The 22,031-nt window shown below is 38.0% G+C and overlaps 1 protein-coding gene across 5 annotated transcripts in view; it reads right to left on the bottom strand.

Moving 5' to 3' along the window:
- The window catches only part of GALNT1 (polypeptide N-acetylgalactosaminyltransferase 1), a 124,766-nt gene that overhangs the window by 49,929 nt on the left and 52,806 nt on the right, over nt 1-22,031 (bottom strand). For 4 of the 5 annotated variants that reach the window (XM_077974660.1, XM_077974661.1, XM_077974663.1 and 1 more), the window contains one exon: nt 8,372-8,610. In XM_077974660.1, coding sequence (XP_077830786.1) covers nt 8,372-8,510 — 139 coding nt within the window. In that variant the 5' untranslated portion in view covers nt 8,511-8,610. 5 annotated transcript variants of the gene reach the window in all.

Consider the following 22,031-nt stretch of genomic DNA (forward strand, 5'->3'; position numbering starts at 1 on the left):
CAACGTGCCTCACATTTTCCTGCTTCCATGCCTTTGCTCACATCCCGTTCCCACTTCCATCGCTGCAACACCAAATTCCTATTTGCCTTCCCATGCCCAACTAAAATGGCTTCTCTTGCCTGTAGCTTTTCTGAATCTCTCTGTAGTGGTTATTTACTACTCTTGACTATGACATTATTTTATCCAGGGTTCTTATGTCTCTAACCAATTACTATCTCTCATTATAACGATTGTCAAACCTATTTCAGGTACCCCTCCCATTAGAACAAGTATTCTCATCAAAAGTAATGTTATCTCTTGATATAGACATAAAAAGAGCAATGTGCCTGATGAGCACTTCCCAAGCTTTGTTCCTTATTATATGCTTTTGAGATGTTAATAAATATCCAAGAAAAACAGGTTCTGGGATTCATTAAATTTGGAAGGTACTATGTTAAAAACTTCTCATCTAAAAGGGATGGCTAAAGAATGGGGTGGGGCCAAAAACGGGATGAAAATACATTTTATGCATTACTTATTTTAAAAATCTAAAGTTTTATTCTCTTGTAGAATGTTTTTTAGGCATCCTCAAAACATTTCTAAACAAAAATAGTGGCATCAAGGTGCAGAAAAGCCATCTCTCTTCAGTCAGGCTTCATCTGTGCAAGAACAAGACTAGCTGGTAAAGTTGACTTTATTTAGGTGATTGTTTTGGCCAGTGGTACAAAGCCACCGACCAATACCAGAGCTGCAGGATGTGAAACTATTCATTGTGTCCTCAACCATGTCCAGAATTTAAAAACAGATTTCAGAGAATGATGATGAAAAAAGTGTGCATTAGTTTTCCCCTGTTCTCAGGATAAACTGTGTTTTTATGAGGAACAAATCACTTTAAAAATTATAGGAAACTCAAGTAAAAACAAGTTTTTAAAAACAAGTCCTGCCTAATATTTGCCCAGTAAGTAAGCTCCTTAAATATAATGGTTGGTAGAATTTTTTTAAATTCTCAATGACAAAAATCATCAACAAGTGTAGTAAAAACTATAATACAAATACAGAAGTGCAATGCTCCATACAAAATAAGCCTTTAAAGCTTTAAAAATCATAAATTGTAAAACTCGTATAGTCATTTCTACTTGCCAGTCTCCTCCGAAAGTAAAGAACAACCAACAGATTTTGGGACTGGTATATCAGGGGTCAAAAGGAACCAGCAGAGGTCTGAAGGTGACAAAGATCTTTTGTGGATGGCACAGAAAACATAAAGAGTAGGTGGGAGACATCTAGTGGCCCTGATTATAAATATCCTTCTGTTACCCATGCCCTATTTTAGTATAAAATAATGCGTTACAGAAAAATGAAAATAGAAACGTTTTCACGCTGCTCAATTTTTAAATGAAGAGTATTAACATATACATATACCATCTGTGTTTTTGCTAGGGGGAAAAAGATCCTCAACCTGATCAAGCCTCTAGACCTAATTCACAGGAAATATGTGAGACAAAGGCACATGACATGCACCATTAAAGGGATGCAAATCCAGACTGCAGGAAACTGGAAATGAGAAATACCTCAATTTCTTCTTCAACAACAAAACAGGTCGGAGGGAGACAAAGAGAAAGAGGTATCCATGCCACAAAACTAGCCATGAGTTGACAACTCTTGAGGCCAGATGATGGATCTATGAGAGTTTAAATTTTGTTTGTTTGTTTTTTGAGACAGAGTCTCACTCTGTCACCCAGACTAGAGTGCAGTGGTACAATCCTGGCTCACTGCAACCTTTGCCTCTCAGATTCAAGTGATCCTCCTGTCTCAGCCTCTCCAGTAGGTGGGATTACATACGTGCACCACCATATCTGGCTAATTTTTGTATTTTCAGTAGAAATGGGTTTCCACCATGTTGGCCAGACTGGTCTTGAACTCCTGACCTCGGGTGATCCACTCACCTCGCCTCCCAAAGGGCTGGGATTACAGGTGTGAGCCACTGTGCCCAGCCATAATTTTCTATTCTCTCTACTTTTGTTTCTGTTTGAGAATTTTCAAGGTGGAGGAGGGGCATTAAGGACGACTGGAGAAATTATTACTATAAATACTACAAAACATAAACTTAATTGCTTATTACATATGAAACTATATAACCAGAAACTTAAAGTCGGTCTTGCGATCTTAAAGGATCAGGCAAAAATGTACAGCATATACAATCCTGCTGATGAAATATTTTGCACATTTCATCACCTGATATTTATTAATAATCTGAAAATCTAACACAGTACCTGCATTATGTACTCTAACCTACCGTTACATATGAAATTTCAGAGCCACATTTAAAATTACCATTAATCAAAAGTTATATGTCTACTGCATGACTTAGAGAATCCACAATACTCTAATTATTAATAAGAAATTACAATATCCTACAGAATTAAATTTGTCATTAAACAAATTTTCTTGGCAAACGAGTTTGGATGAAATGCATGTGGTTAGTGAATATATGCTATTATTAATGCATTTACAGTATTGGAAAGCAACTAAAAAGATGGTAAGCATTAAGTTTCCATGTACTCTACTGCCAGTCTTCTATGTATATTACAAGTTAGTTCTGTGAAAATTTTATTAGAAAGAAACTGAAATGAGTTTGGATGTCATTTCATGAACTAAATAAAATATCTTTGCATAAAATTCCACATGCAGCTCATTTCTAAGAATCGAATCACTTTGACAAGGGAGGGACAAAGGTGTCATTCCAAAGTATTATGTGAGAACAAACACATTTTATTATATACTTCAGTTAAGTTTTACTTACATGACACTGTAGATAAGTATCATGATTTAGAAAAGGTATTTACCAAGAAAACCAGAGGTTCACTCTGAAAGTCTCCAAATAAGATTAACATACATAAACCACTGGCATGCCTTTGAATACACTTTAAGGTATTTTTCAAATTTCTTATGTGTGTTTCTCTCATGAAAGTAAAGAGGTACAAAGTTATATGACTTCTTTTTGGGGGGTAAATATACTAATAAAAGGCTAAAATCATTTTTCCAAAACTATTTTCTGATCTTACTATACAATTAACATCTTCACTGTCTTTATGCACTATATTTCACTATTTCAAAATGTTTCCTCCTACATTTTAACATCTCTGAAATTGGAATGTGGCTCACAATGGTAATTAGAATGTTATCACTTTTACAGTGGTATACAGAATATTCTATAAACAAAGGTACGTAAGATGCAATAAAATGCAGCACACTGATTTTTTAAACATCAAAATATCATCTATAACTTTCACTGGTAACTTTCTGCTACTTCAACATCCTTGTCAATTTCCAATTTCATGTTCAATTTACCTGTGCTGCATATATAAATATCAACACTTAAAAATTTGTTATGAAATTATTATAGCCTTTACTAGTAATATTTTATAGTTTTTAACCATTGGAAGTTTTTTCTATAAACCATGTTCTCCAAGGCTTCCTAATGTTCAACAGTTGAAATAATTCCAGCATAAGTACATGAAAAGTTAAATAATTAATATTTTAATGATCTAAAAATGCAGTACTGACAGGAAGAATCAATCACTACTTGAAAATGCATCTTTAAAAACACTGAACACTCTATATAACACCCAAATCCATAAAGTGGATAAATGAGCTAATTCTGGTAAGCAGAAGAGTAGTAAAAATATTCCTAGGCCATAATCCCCACCACTCGTATTCTTTCAAGGGAGCCCAATCTAACTCTAGCAGCAGGAGAACTCTGCTATTTTCAGATAGCCTTAGGTATAAAATACAAGTATAGACCTATAAGAGAACTACTCAGAAAAAAACAAACCCCTCTGGAATCACCAAAGTCTGGCCCACTATTCCTTGAAGCAGGCAAGTAACAGGTAAATAGAAGAATCTTAGAAAACTCTTTAAGTACAGCATATCAACAACAACGTTACAGGAAGCCTTCAGCACTATCACAATGACATCAATCCATTCTATTCAAACCTAGGAAACTTTTTTTCACACCAGAGAGTAGAATTTGCTAAATTTCACCGAAATCAGAGCTGTAAAGTAGAACATTCAGAAATTAGGTGCTTCCAATATTGAAACAGTCACTCTGGAGTGTTACAATGCTCAGTGCTTTTTGTTGTTGTTTTGGTTGTTTCAAAACAAAGATCCAGGAGGCCCTATGTGTTCTATCAAGAGAGACTTCGATGCCAGGCATGGTGGCTCACACCTGTAATCCCAGCACTTTGGGAGGCCGAAGCAGGCAGATCAACTGAGGTCAGGAGTTCAAGACCAGCCTGGCCAACATGGTGAAACCACGACTCTACTAAAAATACAAAAATTAGCTGGGCGTGGTGGCGGTTGCCTGTAATCCCAGCAACTCGGGAGACTGGGGCAGAAGAATCGCTTGAACCCAGGAGGCAGAGGTTGCAGTGAGCCGAGATCGTGCCATCACACTCCAGCCTGGGTGACAGAGTAAGACTCCGTCTTTAAAAAAAAAAAAAAAAAAAGAGGGAAACTCTGAGGTCATGCACATGTTAATTCCACTAGAAAGTTGGCATCCTTGGTGCCATTACCCATCCCCTCTCCCTGATCCTCTTTAGTAAACATCTCTTCAAATTCACCACAGCAATTTTTCACTAGCAGAACCTTAATAACTTCTGGGCTCTGAAGACTTAGGACCTCTCAGCACCTGTTGCACTGAAACTTCACATCAAAGCAGATTTTTCAAACTGTTGCTTATTAGCATCAACTGTGCTCTTCCCCTAATCATTTCTCCCCTTAAGACTACCATGGACCTCAAAGATTATCTCCCCTTAGCTATGTACTTTCCCTCCGGCTGCTCAGCCCTTCTCTCACACTGGGACGTCCTTCTCAGTCTGTGCCCTGAACACCCTGACACCCCCAGGCTGTTGTAAAGTCTCTCCACTGTCTGGTCTCCACAACACACAGGCTCCATCTTCAGACTTAACTGAAGTCTAGCTCTCCTCCAGAGTCCATTAACCAACTGTTTCTGGGAGAATGATTCATTCTCCTTTCCTCCAGAGGCAATGATGCCATCTCATACCTCTACATTGCTACTTTCAGATTATTGCTCCTTTAGCTTGTACTTCTGTACAAAACCCAGTCTTTTTCTTTGAAACTTACACCACTAGTGGTTGTCAAAATTATAATAATCTGTGAATGCTCTTTGAGGAGAATCCTTTTCACGATTCTGATACCACACTGTCTCATCTGCTGAGAATTTGTTCTTTCAAGTATCCCTCCTTTCCCCTATAGTTTCAACCTCTTCCTGAACATATACAAATAATAATAAATACATAGAAAACCAACTTCGGCTCCATTTCTCTCTTATAACTACTGTATACTACACGCTTCCCTTCATGCTGAAGCTTCCTAAAGAACAGCCATATCCCTACTGTTTCTCTGGTATATCGAATCCAGAATCCACTGACTTCCACAGTTACCATCCCTGAAATGACACTTGCTAGGGTCACGAGAAGCCCTATACCAAACCTATCAGAAACACTTTATCTCAGGTAAAATCTCTGAGCAAAAACCACCCTTGACTGGGCTTCTATGACCTACTCCTTGGGGCTTTTCATTCTACTCTGACTTCTCGGGAAGCCTTCTCTTCCTTCAGTGACCCTCCAGGAGGGGCTCTCCAACAGGGAGTCTGTGTCTTCCAACTCTACACATACCGTGCACAGTCTCATGTATAGACAAGGCTTAAATTCCCATCTGTTTTCTCCATCTTGACCATCCTCTACTGCAGAACATCTCTACCAGTTCCTCAAAGTTATATATTCCAAACTGAGGTTGGGTGCAGTTGTTCATACCTGTAATCCCAGCCCTTTGGGAGGCCGAGGCAGGTGGATCACCTGAGGTCAGGAGTTCGAGAACAGCCTGGCCAACATGGTGAAACCCCGTCTCTGCTAAAAATACAAAAATTAGCTGGGTGTGGTGGCATGCGCCTGTAACCCAAGCTACTCAAGAGGCTGAGGCAGGAGAACTGCTTGAATCCAGGAGGCAGATGTTGCAGTGGGCCAAGATTGTGCCACTGCACTCCAGCCTTGGTGACAGAGCGACACTCCATCTCATTCATAAATAAATAAATAAGAAAAATGAAAAAAAAAATCCAAATTCAACTTCATGCATCCACCTTTTTATCAAAGCTGCTCCTCTTCTGAGGAACATCAATTCTTCCAACCATGGAGACATGAAAGCCACCTTAGCCTTTTCTCTTTCTCTTATTCCCTATATTCAATGGCTCCCCAGGTTATGTAAATTCCACTACTTAAATACTTTTCATATATATTCATTTCCTCTCCGTCTCCAATGTCATTTTAGTGTCTGTTCCAAGCTCTTTTCCAAATTCTCACAACAGTCTCAGACTGGTATCGCTACCTGCCTCGTTCTCTTCCAGTCCATCAGTCACATGACCACTAAAGCATTCTTCCAGAAGTCCAGGTCCAATCAGGCCTTACTCCCTTGTTTAAAATGCTTCAGCGCCATGCCGCTGTCTACAGATGAAGTCCAAAATCCCTACAATGCCATAAAAGGCCTTGTGTGACATGGCCTCTGCCATCTCCCAAGCTTCATCCTGTGCTCTTGTTCTCCTATCAACTCTGTTCTCACTTGCTAATCTTGCACATCCTTCTTTCCTTTGCTTGGAAGGTCTTCCCCTCTCCCAACAGACCTAACAAACACCTGCTGAAGCTGATACTCAGCTGGAACATACTTCCTTACTGCAGCTTCTCAGACACCCCAAGGCGTTCCTTCCTTTCTACTCTTGTGCATATTCCTAAAGTGATATTTAGTATACTGGTATTTACTGTTGTTATTTCTCTTCCATTAGACTGTGAGTTCCCTGAAGGGAGGAATTTTGTCTTATTTTTTTGTTCAACTGTGTATCAACAAAACCTAGTACCTTGCCCAGCACATATAAAAGTCAAAAAAACATTCAAGTGAATCTTCACATGCTACAGAGCCTATTCTTTCTCACTGTCAAGTCTTTACATTTAAGATAGAACACGAGGAGCTTATTATAAATGGCAATGAATTAAGGTAGGGTGAGGGGAAATTTATTCCATTCTGTTTGGGAAAAGAATACTCAAGTTTCTGACTGATGAATGGTAATACCTGTTCTTTGATTTAAACACAGATGGCATGAGTACAGCTCTAGCAACAGTTAAGGAGGCAACATTTTGTCACCCAACAAAGATACTAAACAGCAGAGCTATAAAGTAAATATACAAACTAACAGGCTGACTTTGGATGAAAAATGTATTAAAACCTTTCAAAAAAGTGAAAATTTAAGTTAAGAATTAGCCTAGGCATTACTGGAATTCAGTGCTAGCAACTGAGCCTAATTTTAGGCAGATTTCCCAGGAAGATATAAATAGAACCAGTTATGTAAGCCCACATATAACAATTACAGTTAAGTTGGTACAGTTAACAATACAAATTAATATTTTTTTCTATTGTAAGTTTTGGGGGATCAAAGGCCCTTCTCATTATAAAAGTGCAAAAAATTTAAATGTGGCTATATGCTTAAAACATGTTGAAAGAGTAATTATTTGTATATAATTTCTAAAAATAGTAGAACTGCTCTACAGCCATGTATTCTATAACTAATCACAGAGTTCAGAGCCCACAACAACTGGATTACTGACTCCTGCAATGCAGTCATTTTCATTATGGTTAAAAATGAAAAAAAAAAAAAAAGAATTTGTTTGTTGAATAAAAGGAGTTTAAAACTGAATTTTCCAAAGTCCTCTGACAAAAATATCAGTACTACCTATTCCCTCCCTCCTTTATATTTGTATATTTTCTTTCCTTTCCATACTAGATATTGCAATGATCTCACTCCAGCCTCTAGTCTATCACCCAATCTTTTTAAAAGTTCTCCCTTGAAGTACTAACTGGAGCTATCTACAACATTAACAACAACAACAAAAACCTCTCCAGATCACATCTATCTATAAAAACTTCTTCCCCTTAGGACTGAGATGGGAGGGCTGGAGTAATCGCTTTTGATACCTTATAATGCAATTTTAATGCTCCACTCAGCATTAGACTAATCTTCTGTACAACTTTGATATGCCCAACTATGAGATACCCACATTATTAAGTAACATAAAGTAACTTGTAAGAAATTAACTACACTGAATATTGAACACAAAAGTCGAATTTAGCAATTCTATACATGATACTTTAATGCTTTTAAGTGTTGGATGAACCCATTTGAGAACTATCAATATGATCATCGTATCTCCTACAGGAAGTCAGGGACATCTGTTAATCTAAAAAAGTTAAAATTTTTTATTACCCAAATTAGTTAGTAAAAACCAGTGATATACTGATTAAAACAGCTGTATTATAAAATGTCACTCACCATCCCCAGCAGGAAGTCCTCTCTCCTTTTTTTCATCACATTTGTTGCATTCACTGAAGTAAAGCAGCAGGAACATATCCAAGAGTACCCAAATCAAGGAGGTGGCTAGGACCACCTTGCAGTATGCAAATTTTCTCATGGCACTTTAAGTCAAATGCAAAATTTAAAAATATATATATAAATATACAAAGATGAAAATTATTCCAATCTCCAGTTTCATCAGAAATCACATTCATACCCTATAAAGAAAGGAAAAAAGATTAACTTAAAAATTCAGAACCTCAAAAGTGAATTATAAAATTAATTTAATGTTATAAACATTAAATACTATAAATTATTAATTTCATTAAGAATAAGAAATTTCACTATGAAGACTATGTTTGAAAATCAGACTTGGAAAAATGCTTATAAAATATATAAAGAGTATCAGGACTACATAAATAATTCCTACAAATCAATATACAACAATCCAATAGGAAAACAGGTAAAGGATATAAACAGGTACTTTGCAGAACGGAAACCTAACAGCCAACAAACACGTAGAAAAGTGCTCAATTCCCTACAATTAGGAAATGCAAATTAAAACAACAGTGAGCTACTATTTCACACTCATCAAACACCTGGGTCTTAACTACCTTTCTACTCAATTGCTACATTATGTGTTAAGGCAAAAGTTAAGCTATTAATTACCATAGGGGATTAGGCAACTAGTGATTCCAAGTGCATTTCAACTGTCCGCATTCAGTACCCAGGCTCAAGAATTAATAAGAGTTCTCCTTGGAGCCTGCACTACAGTAGCTTCCCGAGCTAACTCTCATTCCTCTTTTACACTGAATCTCAATCTAAAACTGCAACAGTCACCAATCATTCAGGAAACAGATTCGTGGAAAGTAAAATGGGAAAGAAAAGTATATGTCATAAGATCTGACATTTAGTCTTGGCTCTGACAATTTTATACACTTCCCTGTTTTTAGTTTCCATTTCCCACCCTGCTATCTCCCTTTATCATGCTGTACCATGATGAGAAAATGACTAGAGGAACTGTTAACAATTTTGAAAAGTCATTTGGGATAGTTTGAGCATAGGCGTCTTAAGCATAAGGAATTCAGCCTGGAGCATGCTGAAGCAGCCTGAGAGACCTCAGAGAGGTGGAGAATCTCCCGCTCAGCAGCTGACTCTGAGGCTCAAAGCCTGTGTCACTGAAGACCAGGGGAAATATAAACCAAGTGCATTCCTATGAAGTGGAGTGAGGAAACAAGAGTTCGCACTGTGTCCATGCTGAAAGCTACAAATGCAGACGCCCTGGACGGACCAGAGTGTGGGCAAGGTAGCAGCTTCTTACAAGGACAACTTTATGCAACAAGTTCCATGGTGGCCATCAGAGATGCACTTACGTGAACAATTCAGGGCAGGCCTGTAGTTTATCCATGAAATACATACAGCAGTTCTTGCCTACTTCACAAGGGTTGCTAGAGAGCAACCTGAGAAAACACTAAGTGATACTTATAAATGTAAAGTCATTATTTATGCTCATCTCTCTAGGGACTTTGATCACTTGCCATATTCCTCCTTTCACCAAACCAATACTCCCCGACTGCAAGATGAAAACAAGGATGCTACTGTCATGTTCTTACCTGAAAATCATGCTTACTCAATACCTGATACTGGGTCACCTGTAGTGAGCAACTACTGATAACTATGGTAACTGAGGTGAGGGGAGAACCTAAAGCATTAGAGTGTACAATGTCAAGGAACAACAGTTCTCACCAGATAAACTATATACATACATTTATATTTTGTGTTATTTCATATGAAAAGCTGCCTCTTTTGATCACTGGCAGAGCAGCCTGATTGCTGGTGCAATATCTGAATTTCAAATGTGGTTTTACGGTCTCTAAAATCCTATTTTTAAAAAATGCCTGCAGAATAGTTAAATGTAAATATAACTTTTCATCTACTTCTACTTACGTTTTGCAAGGGTGCGCAATTAGCTTTTAAGATTGAAGGTGAAGTGCAGTGAAGGGGAAGTGTTTGGGAGAAGAGGGGTGTCTGGCACATTCTACATGGGGTATGAGGAGAAAGGAAGATAAAGGAGAGGCAAAAAAATGATTCCCAGATTTAAGGCCAAGATAACTAGCTAGATGGATGATGGTAATACAATAATGAAAGGAAATACGGACTAAATCAAGAGTTGAGTTAGTTCACACTGAATGTGAGGGGCCTCAAGTCGAGGTGTCAACAGGCAGTCAGGGGAGTAACTGAGTCTGATGTGAAAAGGCAGGTTTGTTAAACATACATACACAAGCAGCAGCCGGGGTCAGCAGAGGGGACGAGGTGGCCAGCGAAGAAGGCAGAGAAAAGAAGGGGCTGAAACTCCAGGAAACCCATCACTTTCCACATACTGCAGAAGACAGACCCCTCTGAGAAAGGCATTAGAAGTCAGAGGAGGGAAGGAGTATGGATAAGCCATGTTAGACCCTCTATGAGGCTGAGATAACAAAGAAAGAATGTCCACAGGGTTTGGCTCTTAGGACAAAGCCACTGGTAATTTGCGGTTTCTATTACTGTTCCCCGCAAGAGAATGAGGTCATAGAAGGCTTGCTCAGCTCTACAAGCTTCAGAGAAAACTCTTAGAAAACATCTTCTAAATGAAGAAGGAAAGAAAAAGACAAAACGGCACAAGAGATGTTTCTTTGAGATTCATTTAAAACAGCATAACTGTATCAGAAAGAAATCTGGTGAAGAGCAAATAACATGTGAGGAACTTGAATTTTTTTTACTCTGTTGTTTATGTTCAAGAAAAAAAAATAAAGCTACTTATGTCTTTAGAAAATTGAAGATAAAGTTCCAAGTATGTTGCCAAATATATAAGATGTAAAAGAATGAAAAAACATTTATTTAAATATGGCAGATAATTTTTCTTTCTAAAGAGTTGTTTAAAAGATTGTTAATTTGCATGACGCATTGCAGGTAAGATTCTAGTTTTCATATATAATTAAATAATTATTATTTCAATTTGTTTAATGAAAGCTAGTACACTGTATTTAAGGAATGAATTGCTACCTTTATTGCCACCATTATTGTAAAGTTATTCCTTATTCTCCACTTACTAAGCAACTTTTGTGTGTCCTTCATTGTCCTTGAAATGAAGGATACAAAGAAATCCAAGTCCTTGTTCCAAAAGGCACACAAAGCTCAGTCGCAGAACAAATCAGCAGGTGGGGAGAAGAGTCAGAGCTGACCTGTCCAACAACAAACTTCCGCCCTTTAAGAGATTATAGGACATCAAACCCCAAAGTAATATACTAAAAATGTCTTCAGACTTCATTATTTGATCCAAGAAATTCAAGGCCAATTTTATATTTTTGGTACAGTATTTTTCATCACTAGAAAAAATTAATATATTACAAAATCAGACTTTTAAAATTATATTTTGAAGTTTTTTTCTTCAAGGTAAAGGGATGGGGGCAGTTTCTTTATAAAAAGTTATGATGCAAAATTATGAATGCATTGTTAAGTCATAAATCATATTTTTAGGTCCATGATAGCCATTAATAACTAATAATAACATGATCTCCTTGCTCAAAAAGATGAGCCATAATCTAGGAGGCCCTGAAAAGGAATTTTACATTTGGCCCAGAGACCTTTAATAAGGTTCAGGAAACAAAAGAAGTTTGAAGAATGAACATCCCACATTTTTCAGAGACTGCTGGTGTTGCCTTCACCTGAGCAATTTCCCACTCTTCCAAGAGGAGAAGACTGACAACATCATCTGGGAATCTTTGGCACAGCCAAAGCACTGTCTGTCACAACAGACAACATTGTTGGTGACAACAGTGCACCAGTGAGTGCTAACCTTAGCACTAAGCCAAGCCCTGCTCTCTACAAAAGACCCACACATACACAGTCCATTGTTAATAGTTATTTCAATGGTCCCAGAACAATTAGATATCCATATACAAAAACCCCCACAAATATTGGCCCATATCCTATACCACATATCAATATTAACTCAAATTTTTGAACTAGATCTGGAATAGAACATAGAATAAAACCTTCTGAGACCTTGGCTTAGGCAAAGATTCCCTAGATAGAACAAAAAAGCACAAACCATTAAAAAAAAAAAAAAAAAAAAACTGGACTTCCTAATTAATCTTCAAAAGACACCATTAAGAAAATATCTGTTTATGCTCAGGTGATACACTTTTATTGATTAAGTTAAAAATTCCAATTTTTCTTTGAAAGAAAATAAAGTTACAAATTTGAGAGAAATATTTATAAATTACATATCTAATAGATGACTTGTATCCAGAATATATAAAAAATTTGTCAGAACACAATAAGAAAACAAACAATTCAATAAAATGGGTAAAAGGTCTGAACTGTCACTTTACCAAAAAAGCCAAACACTTTTTTCAGATGGCAAATGAGAACATGAAAAGAAGTTCAACATTAAATTATAACCACGATGAAACACCACTATGAACTGATGAAAACAGCTAAAAGAAGAAAGAAAAATAACAAGTGCTGGAAAGGAATTGGAGCAACTGGAACTCTAATACAATGCCAGTGGGAATGCAAAATGGTACAGGCTCTCTGAAAAACAGTTGAGTTTCTCCCCATAAGAATCTGTAATCCCATTCGTGTTCACTCAGCAGAAAGGAAAATATATCCACACAAAGCCCTGTACGTAAATCTTTATAGCAGCTTACTTATAATCATCAATATCTGGAAACAATCCAAATGTCCATCATCTGATGAATGGATAAACAAATTGCACTATATTTACACAATGAAACACCACCCAGCAACCAGCGATAAATCAGAATAGTGGCTGCCAAGGGCTGAAAAAGGAATAGGGGATTGCCCATAAATGAATTTGTGGCAATGAAAACATTCCATAACTTCCTTGGGGTGGCGATCATACAACTGTGTCCACTGTGCAAACTTATAAAACTGAACCTAAAAAGAATTTTACCATATATAAATTCAATCTCAATCAACTTAAAAATAAATAAACATGGGGGAAAGGATATCTCAAAGAAATAATGCCAGTTTTACAAAGAGAGAAACTGTTTTATGTTTTCTCAAAAGATGCATACCAGAATTCATTTTGGAAGTAACTTAAAGTTGTTTATTTTGTTCCAACCACAGTAAGTTAAAACCTTCCATTTGAAATGCATTTAACTACTTATTTTTAAAGTTATAAAAGTAGAGTTAATATCAAAGTATAGTGATTAATTTCAGATGCTTCCTGACTTATGATGGGGTTATGTACCAATAAACCCATCATAAGTTGAAAACATTTTAAGTCAAAAGTCGAAAATGCCTTTAATACAACTAACCAACAGAACATTATAGCTTAGCCTAGCCTACCTTAAATGTGCTTACAACACTTACATTAGCCTATAGTTGTGCAAAATCATCTAACACAAAGCTTATTTTACAATAAAGTATTGAATATCTTATGCAATTTACTGAATACCATACATTACCTATAAATTCTGATGGTTTTACACTCTTGTAAAGACAAAAAATCTTAAGTCAGGACCCATTTGCATATCAGTAAACTTCTGATCCAATTCTTTTCTTCTTCTTTCTTTTCTTTCTCTTCTTTTCTTTCCTCCCTCCCTCCCTTCCTTTTTTCCTTCCTTCCTTTTCTTCTTCTTCTTATTTTAGTAAGAGACAGGTTCTCACTTTGTTACCCAGGCTGCTCTGGAATTCCTAGTCTCAAGTGATCCACCGGCCTCGGCCTCCCAAAGTGCTGGGATTATAGGCATGCACCACCACGCCCAACCCTGATCCTGTTCTTAATATCATATGCCAAATTTTCCCGAAGATTAATCAGTATTTTCTAGGGCCAAATGATTTTCTCCTACCCCTCATATTTCTAACCAAAGCTCTGCAGAAATTTTGAGAGAATCTCAGCTCGATAGTAACTTTCTAAGAAAACAAAGCTTCATTCTCTTGGATCCATGCTTTACTCCTCTCTCCTGAGAACACAGCATTCTCCCAGTCACCCAGAGCCAGGATCACTACTTTTACATCATACTAACCAGTCAGAAGTATTACATATGAGACCCTTCAACAAATCTATTCATTTAATTAACAGCTAAAGTTTCTGCCAAGAAAACTAAAAGACTTAAAAAGACAAGTGTTATCCTCTAACACAATAGAGTCCAGATTATTTTATTATTTTTATATTTTATTTGCTCTATTTCTCAAACAGAACTATAATCTAACAATGTATTCATTCACTTATTAACTCATTCAATCACCCAAACAGTAAATGTAGGGAATGTGTCAAATGCAGGGAATACAAGGGGAACAAAATGCACACACTCCCTGATCTTATGAAGTTCAGAGTTGGCTCCAGGAAAGCAGACATTAATCAATCATATAAATGTGAAATTCTAATTGTGATAACTGCTTTGAAAGAAGGTACACAGCTCTACACACATCTATAATAGATTTGACTTTGTCAAAAAGGCTTCCCTCAGAAAGACATGGTTTGAGGGAAAATAAGCATTATAGGCAGTGAATAGTAAAGGCTCTATAGCAGAAAGGAGCCCAACACTAAAAAGCTAGTGAACTGAAGAAAAAGAAAAGGAAACTGTGATGTGAGATGAAGCTGGAGATGATAAAAGTGGGAAGAGTCAAGAGATATGACGGGACAAACTCAATCCTAGCTTGTACAACTGGATAGAGAATGGTATCAATCATGGAAATGGGGACCAGTGAAAAAGGACCAATTTTTGGAGGGGAGAAGATGGGAAGTGTGATTTTGGACATGTTGAGTATGAGCTGCCTTTGAACCTTCAATGAGAGATGCTACCATGGCTGCTTGGATACACACTCGGGGTCTCAAAGGAGAGGCCTGAGGTAAAGATTTTCAGACAGAAGCCCTTGACTTATGCTACTCTGTGAGGGCAAACAGACTAAAAGAAACACACAAAATAGTTTTTGTGTCATTTAATTTCCTCCGAGAGTGTGGGCTGGACTACTAGTGACTTGATTCTAACCAACAGAATATAATGGAAGTGAAGACTGAGTCATTAAACACTCTATGGCCTCCCCTAGCTCTCTCTCTGATCACACTCTGGGGAAAGAGTCAGAAGGATGCTTAAGCATTCCCATGGAGAGGTCCACATAGCAAGAAACTGAAGCCTCCTGCTTACAACCAACATTATGCTGCCAGGCAGGCAAGTGGGACCCCTTTTAAGGCAGCCCCAGGCAAGCCTTCAGATGACAGCAGCTCCAGCTGACAGACTGAGTACAACCTCATGAAAGATCCTGAGCCAATATCCTGCTAAGCTGCATGATAGAGTTTGGCTCTGTGTCCCCACCTAAATCTCATGTTGAATTCTAATCCCCAGTGTTGGCAAAGGGACCTGGAGGGAGGTAACTGGATCATGGGGGCAGATTTTCCCCTTGCTGTTCTTGTGATAATGAGTGAGTTCTTAGGAGATCTGAGGGTTTACAAGTGTGTGGGACTTCCCCCATCTCTTTCTTTCTCCTGCTCCCCCATGGTAAGACATGCTTGCTTCCCCTTCACCTTCTGCCATGATTGTAAGTTTCCTGAGGCCTCCTAGTCATGCTTCCTGGTAAGCCTGTGGAACTGTGAGTCAATTAAACCTCTTTTCTTCATAAATTATCCAGTCTCAGGTAGTTCTTCACAGCACTGTAAAAATGCACTAACATACTGCTCTTCCATTCCTGATCCAAAGAAAATATGAGATAACTTCATTGCTTAAAGCCATTAAACTTTTAGGTAATTCATTACTCAGCAACAGAAAACTTCAACAGCAAACTAGAACTAGAAAGGGAATTCTTTAAACTACAATAAACATCATATTTAATGATGGAGCTTCAGTTAAAACAAGGCAAGTTATGTATCCTCACTTCAGTTTGACATCATACTAAAGGTCCAAGCAACAGACAAGAAAGTGAAATAAGGCTTAGGGGGAAAAAAGCCAAAATTATCATCTGCAGATGGTACGATTTCTACATAGAAATTATTTAAGAATCAACAGATAAACCATTAGAGCTAATTATTGATTTCATCAAGACAGATGAATACAGATGAACATATAACATCAGTCATGCTCCTTGGTAGTAATAACTAACTAGAATATATAAAATAAATTGGCTGGGCATGGCGGCTCACGCCTGTAAACCCAGCACTTTGGGAGGCCGAGGCAGGGGGATCACGAGATCAGGAGATCGAGACCATCCTGGCCAATACAGTGAAACCCCGTCTCCACTAAAAATATAAAAAATTAGCTGGGCATGGTGGCGGGCACCTGTAGTCCTAGCTACTCGGGAGGCTGAGGCAGGAGGATGGCGTGAACCAGGGAGGCAGAGCTTGCAGTCAGTTGAGACTGCGCCACTGCACTCCAACCTGGGCAACAGAGCGAGACTCCATCTCAAAACAAAACAAAACAAAACAACCACATTCGAAATAGCTATAAAAACCCAATAGGTACAAGAGGTGAAGAAAACTGTGGAGCTTTATTGAAGGATACAAAAGAACAACTAACTAATAAATAGATGAGAAAATGAATACCAGGTTCTTCCCAAAATTAATCTATAAATTCAATATAATTCTGAACAAAACCCAAATGAGGCTCTGGGGAGTAGATTTATTTATTTATTTGTTCATTTCCTTATTTATCTATTTTGAGACAGAGTCTTGCTTTGTCACCCAGGCTGGAGTGCGGTGGTGGGATCCTGGCTCACTGCAACCTTTGCCTCTTGGGTTCAAGCAATTATCCTGCCTTAGCCTCCCAAGTAGCTGGGTCTACAGGCGTATGCCACAATGCCCAGCTACTTTTTGTATTTTTAGTAGAGACGAAGTTTCACCATGTTGACCAGGCTGGTCTCGAACGCCTCACCTGAAGTGATACGCCCGCCTTGGCCTCCCAAATGCTGGGATTACTGGTGTGAGTCACTGTACCTGGCCTGGACTAGATTTAATTATAAAGCAGAAGTACTTAAAACCATATGGTACCCCAAGACAAATTCATACAAGTGTGAAAACTAAAAAGATGCTACTACAAAGAAAATTGATGCAGGGACAAGTGGCTTTCCATATAACTAAAAAAATAAACTTGGATCCTACCTTATAGCAATAAAAAAGTGAATCTGTGGAAAGACAACTGAAGACAAAATTGTCAAAACCAAGTAGCAGCTATTCTGGCCTAACGCTACTAGCCAAAGTGAGTACGGCTCCAGTCCCGTAGGCTTCAATTTATATTCCCAGCTTCCTATAAAGTGTTCAGGCCAACACTTCTGCCACCGTTTTTGAGTTGTCAAGTGATTACTGATCAAAATTTAGCACTGAGAAGCCTCATTCACTAGACAAAGAAAACGGAGAACCAATTTTCAGGTCTTAGAATCTTCTTATTCAACGTAAGCATTTAACAAAAATTAGCAAAAAAAATCAATCCAAAATTCCTGCCCAGATTGATGTTCACAAAATTTCATTAAAACCTGGATATTCTCTTTCTGTAGTTATTTCCCAGGTGTTATCTCAAGTTTAGAGGTCAGAAGAACAAGCTTATCATTTTGGGTAGTCATGATGTAAATAAACTCCTACAAAATATATTGGCTCAAATGTTTCAATTTAGGGAATACAGTGTTTAGTGTCTTGAGTGCAATGTCAGTTTTTAAGACGATAAACTGACTTCCAGCAATACCTTTAAAAGTTTATATTTTTCCTGTTTGTAAAGTAATGTATGTTCAAAGCAAAGAACCTGGCAAACAGAAAAGCAAAAGATACAAACTACCTACAAATTTGCATCTCAATTAAACACCAGTGGGTTAAATGCCCTTCCAATCATTCAGAATAATAGATTTGTTTTATGTTTTACGTGTTTTTTTTTTTTGAGACGAAGTCTCACTCTGTCGCCCAGGCTGGAGTGCAGTGGCGCTATCTCGGCTCACTGCAAGCTCCGCCTCCCGGGTGCACGCCATTCTCCTGCCTCAGCCTCCCGAGTAGCTAGGACTACAGGCGCCCACCACCACGCCCGGCTAATTTTTTGTTATTTTTAGTAGAGACTGGGTTTCACTGTGTTAGCTAGGATGGTCTCAATCTGACCTCGTGATCCGCCCACCTCAGCCTCCCAAAGGGTTGGGATTACAGGCGTGAGCCACCGTGCCTGGCCAGATACATGTTATGTTTTAAACCAAGTTTGTAATATCTATTTAAACTCAAGAACTTAATGCCTTAAATGTCCTTATGGGAAGAAGGGAAGGAGACGGGTGTGACTGTAAAGTGGTAGGAGAGCTGATCATGCTGTATTTTGATTTTTAACAGGTAATACGCTCAACAGACATTTCTAACCCCTCTTCCCACCTCAGCCATGTCTGTGTCACGTCTTAGGCAACATCACGGCATCTTAGTGTTAATGGCAAAACAGCCCTAATATCCACACAAAGGTGTGACAAAATGCCACACATATTGCTTTACACTTAATACATATGTAACAGTTACAAAGGTGGCTCCCTGGCTCATGATTCTGACCCTTAACCCCTCCTCCCCTCCTTCAAGGGTTTCTTCTGGTAACAGATCCAGTTGCCTGGCCACAGTATAGTTAAATGACCTAGCCAGGCTAACCACAGGACCTGACTCCTTGGCCTCCTGGAAGGCTGTGCTCTAGGACTGCGCTCAGTCACACTGCCCCCAACGTGCAGAAGGCCACTTGCAGCTAAAAAGAACGAGGCCAAGCACAGACATACAGGTGAAAGGCAGAGCGCCCTGACAGTGACCAAGTCCCTGACTCTTCCTTGGCTTCGGTGACCCACCAAGGAATCCTCCTATTAGTTCCCTTTTCTGCTTAAGAAAATCTGAACTGGGTTCCTGATACAACCAGAATGCTTGGGGAACCAGGGAAGAGGGGGCTATAGGTAAAAAGCAGCTTCTAGTCTGCTGATGAGCTTCCCCTCTGTGGGTCATAATTATATATTATGAGACAGACTATACTATTTGAAAAGATACTTTTTAATGCCCCAGATCACAAAAACTTATAAAATATCAAAAGAGTACATATAAAATGTGTCACAGAAATAAATGATCACAATACAACATACATCACCAGCACCTAGGTTAACAATAAGAACATGACTTTTAAAATTCCCTCTCAAATCCCACCTTTCCCCAACTCTTCAAAGGCAATCCCTATTCTTAACTTACAGTCCTTCCTTGTCCTGATAATTTAACCTCACAAGTATCTTTAACAATCCCTTGTTTATACTTCACTGTTTCTGAACTGCTTATAAGTGGAAAAACCTGACTTGCTTTTTTCTAACACTGTTTCTGAGATTCATCCATATGCTAGGAGATTTGTCCATATGCTTGGATCCATTCATGCATCCAATTCCATTTCACTACTGAATAGTATTCCACTGGCTTAGCAAACCATATTTCTCCACTCTACCCTTAACGAACATTTGGGTTCTTTCTAGGTTTCCATTATTACAAGCAATACTGCTATGACCATTCCTGAACATGTTTACTAGTACGTATGTGCAAGACTATTTATTTAGAGAAGAGGTCAGTTTTTCTGCAAAGGGCCAGATGATAAAGATTTTAGGCTTTTTGAGCCATGCAATGTCTGTTGCAACCACTTAACTCTAGTGTTGCACCATGAAAGCATCTGTAAGAGGTATATAAATGAGTGTGACAATATTCCAAGCTTATTTTTGGACACCAATACTTGAATTTCATATAATTTTCACATTATAAATCACAAAATATTATTTTTTCCCAACCACTTAAAAATGCTAAAAACCATTCTTAACTCATGAGTCATCACACCGACCCCTGATCTAAATAAAGTATATATGTATGGTTGTTAGGTCACACAGTATGCATATTTTCAATATGATCAGATATCACTAATTTGTTTTCCCAGGGTGGCTGAAACCACCCACCAGATGTGAACTGTTATATCACTGGATGTGGTGGATGTGTTATATCACTGACAACACTTACTGTCAGACATTTTTATTTTTGACAATCTGATTTAATTGGTATCTTAATATAGTTTTAATTTGCATTTCCCCCACCATCTCTGACATTACTGATCATTCCATTTCCTCTTCTCTAATGTGCCTACTGAAGTCTGGTCCACTACTCTGCTAGATGTGTTGTTTTGTGTTTTTCTTGTTAGCTTGTGAAGATCCTAATGTAGCCTTGTGTGAGTTAAATGTACTGCAATATCTTTTCCCACGGTTTTGAAGACAGGGTCTCCCTCTATTGCCCAGGTTGGAGTGCAGTGGCACAATAATGGCTCACTGAAGCCTCAACCTCCTGGGCTCAATGAATCCTTCCTACTTCAGCCTCCCGAGCTAGGACTACAGGCACACGCCATCATGCCCACCTAATTTTTGTATTTTTTCTTTTGTAGAGAGAGGGTTTCCCCATATTGGCCAGGCTGGTCTCATACTCCTGGGCTCAAGCAATCCTCCCGCCTCAGCCTCCCGAAGTGCTGGGATTATAGGTATGAGCCACCGTCCCCAGCCCTTTTCCCAATGTTAATAAAAAAGAAGTATCTTTGTTTGGGTATGGCGGCTAATGCCTATAGTCTCAACGCTTTGGGAAGCCAAGTTGGGAGGACTGCTTGAGGCCAGAAGTTCAAGAGCAACTTAGGCAACATAGCAAGACCCCCATCTGTAAAAACAAAAAAAGAGGCATCTTTTATGGTTCATATTTTCTGTGTTTTAAGAAAATCTTCTCTATCTAGAAATCATTACAAACAATGTTTTAATATCTAAAAATGTTAAAGGTTTGCTTTTCCCATGTAAGTACGGATTCAATGTCATTCCCTCCTATGGGAATAACCAGTTGTCAAGAACTATTTATGAAAAGCTGTCTTTAAAGGAGTGCAATACCAACTTTGTCACAAGCCAAGTTTGTGGGTTTCCATATTCTCTTCTATTGCTCTACCTCTCCCTATACCATACTGTCATCTTAACTTTTATAGTTTTATACTAATTCTTCACATATGGTGAAAATAAGTCTTCTCACCTATCACAAAGTTTTCAGGAGTGCCTTGGCTACTCCTGACCTGTTAAGTCTTCCTCAAAAATTTTAGAATCAACTTTTCAACCCAAAAAGAAAAGTTGTCATGATTCTGACTAGATTGATATAAAAATATAAATAACTGGAGAGCTCTGCTATCTAATAGCATCGTCAAATTTATAAAAATATTCTCTCTCTCCATTTATTTATATCTTTCTTAACATCTTCCAATAAAATTTTATAATTTTCTTTTAAAGGTTTAACACAAATTTTGTTACAAAATACTGGTTAGATACTTCATATTTTTTCCTACCTGAAACAGTATCACTTTGTTTATTGTTGATTTATAGAAATGCACCTCTGCTTTTATTTATTGATTTTAAATTCTGCTACCTTGCGAAGATTTCTAGTATTAACATCATATTGAACAAGCCAAGTGACAACAGGCATCCTTGTTTTATTCCTGATCTTAAAGGGTAGGTTTTAATAAGGCAAAAAAAAAAAAAAAATGCAGTAGCTATGATTGATCATTTAATTACTTAAAACAATAATACAAATATTGCAAAAGAAATCTAGTAGTTAAGGCCAGGAACGGTGGCTCACGCCTGTAATCCTAACACATTGGGAGGCCGAGGT

This window comes from Macaca mulatta, chromosome 18 (assembly GCF_049350105.2).
Source record: "Macaca mulatta isolate MMU2019108-1 chromosome 18, T2T-MMU8v2.0, whole genome shotgun sequence".
Lineage (NCBI taxonomy): Eukaryota > Metazoa > Chordata > Mammalia > Primates > Cercopithecidae > Macaca > Macaca mulatta.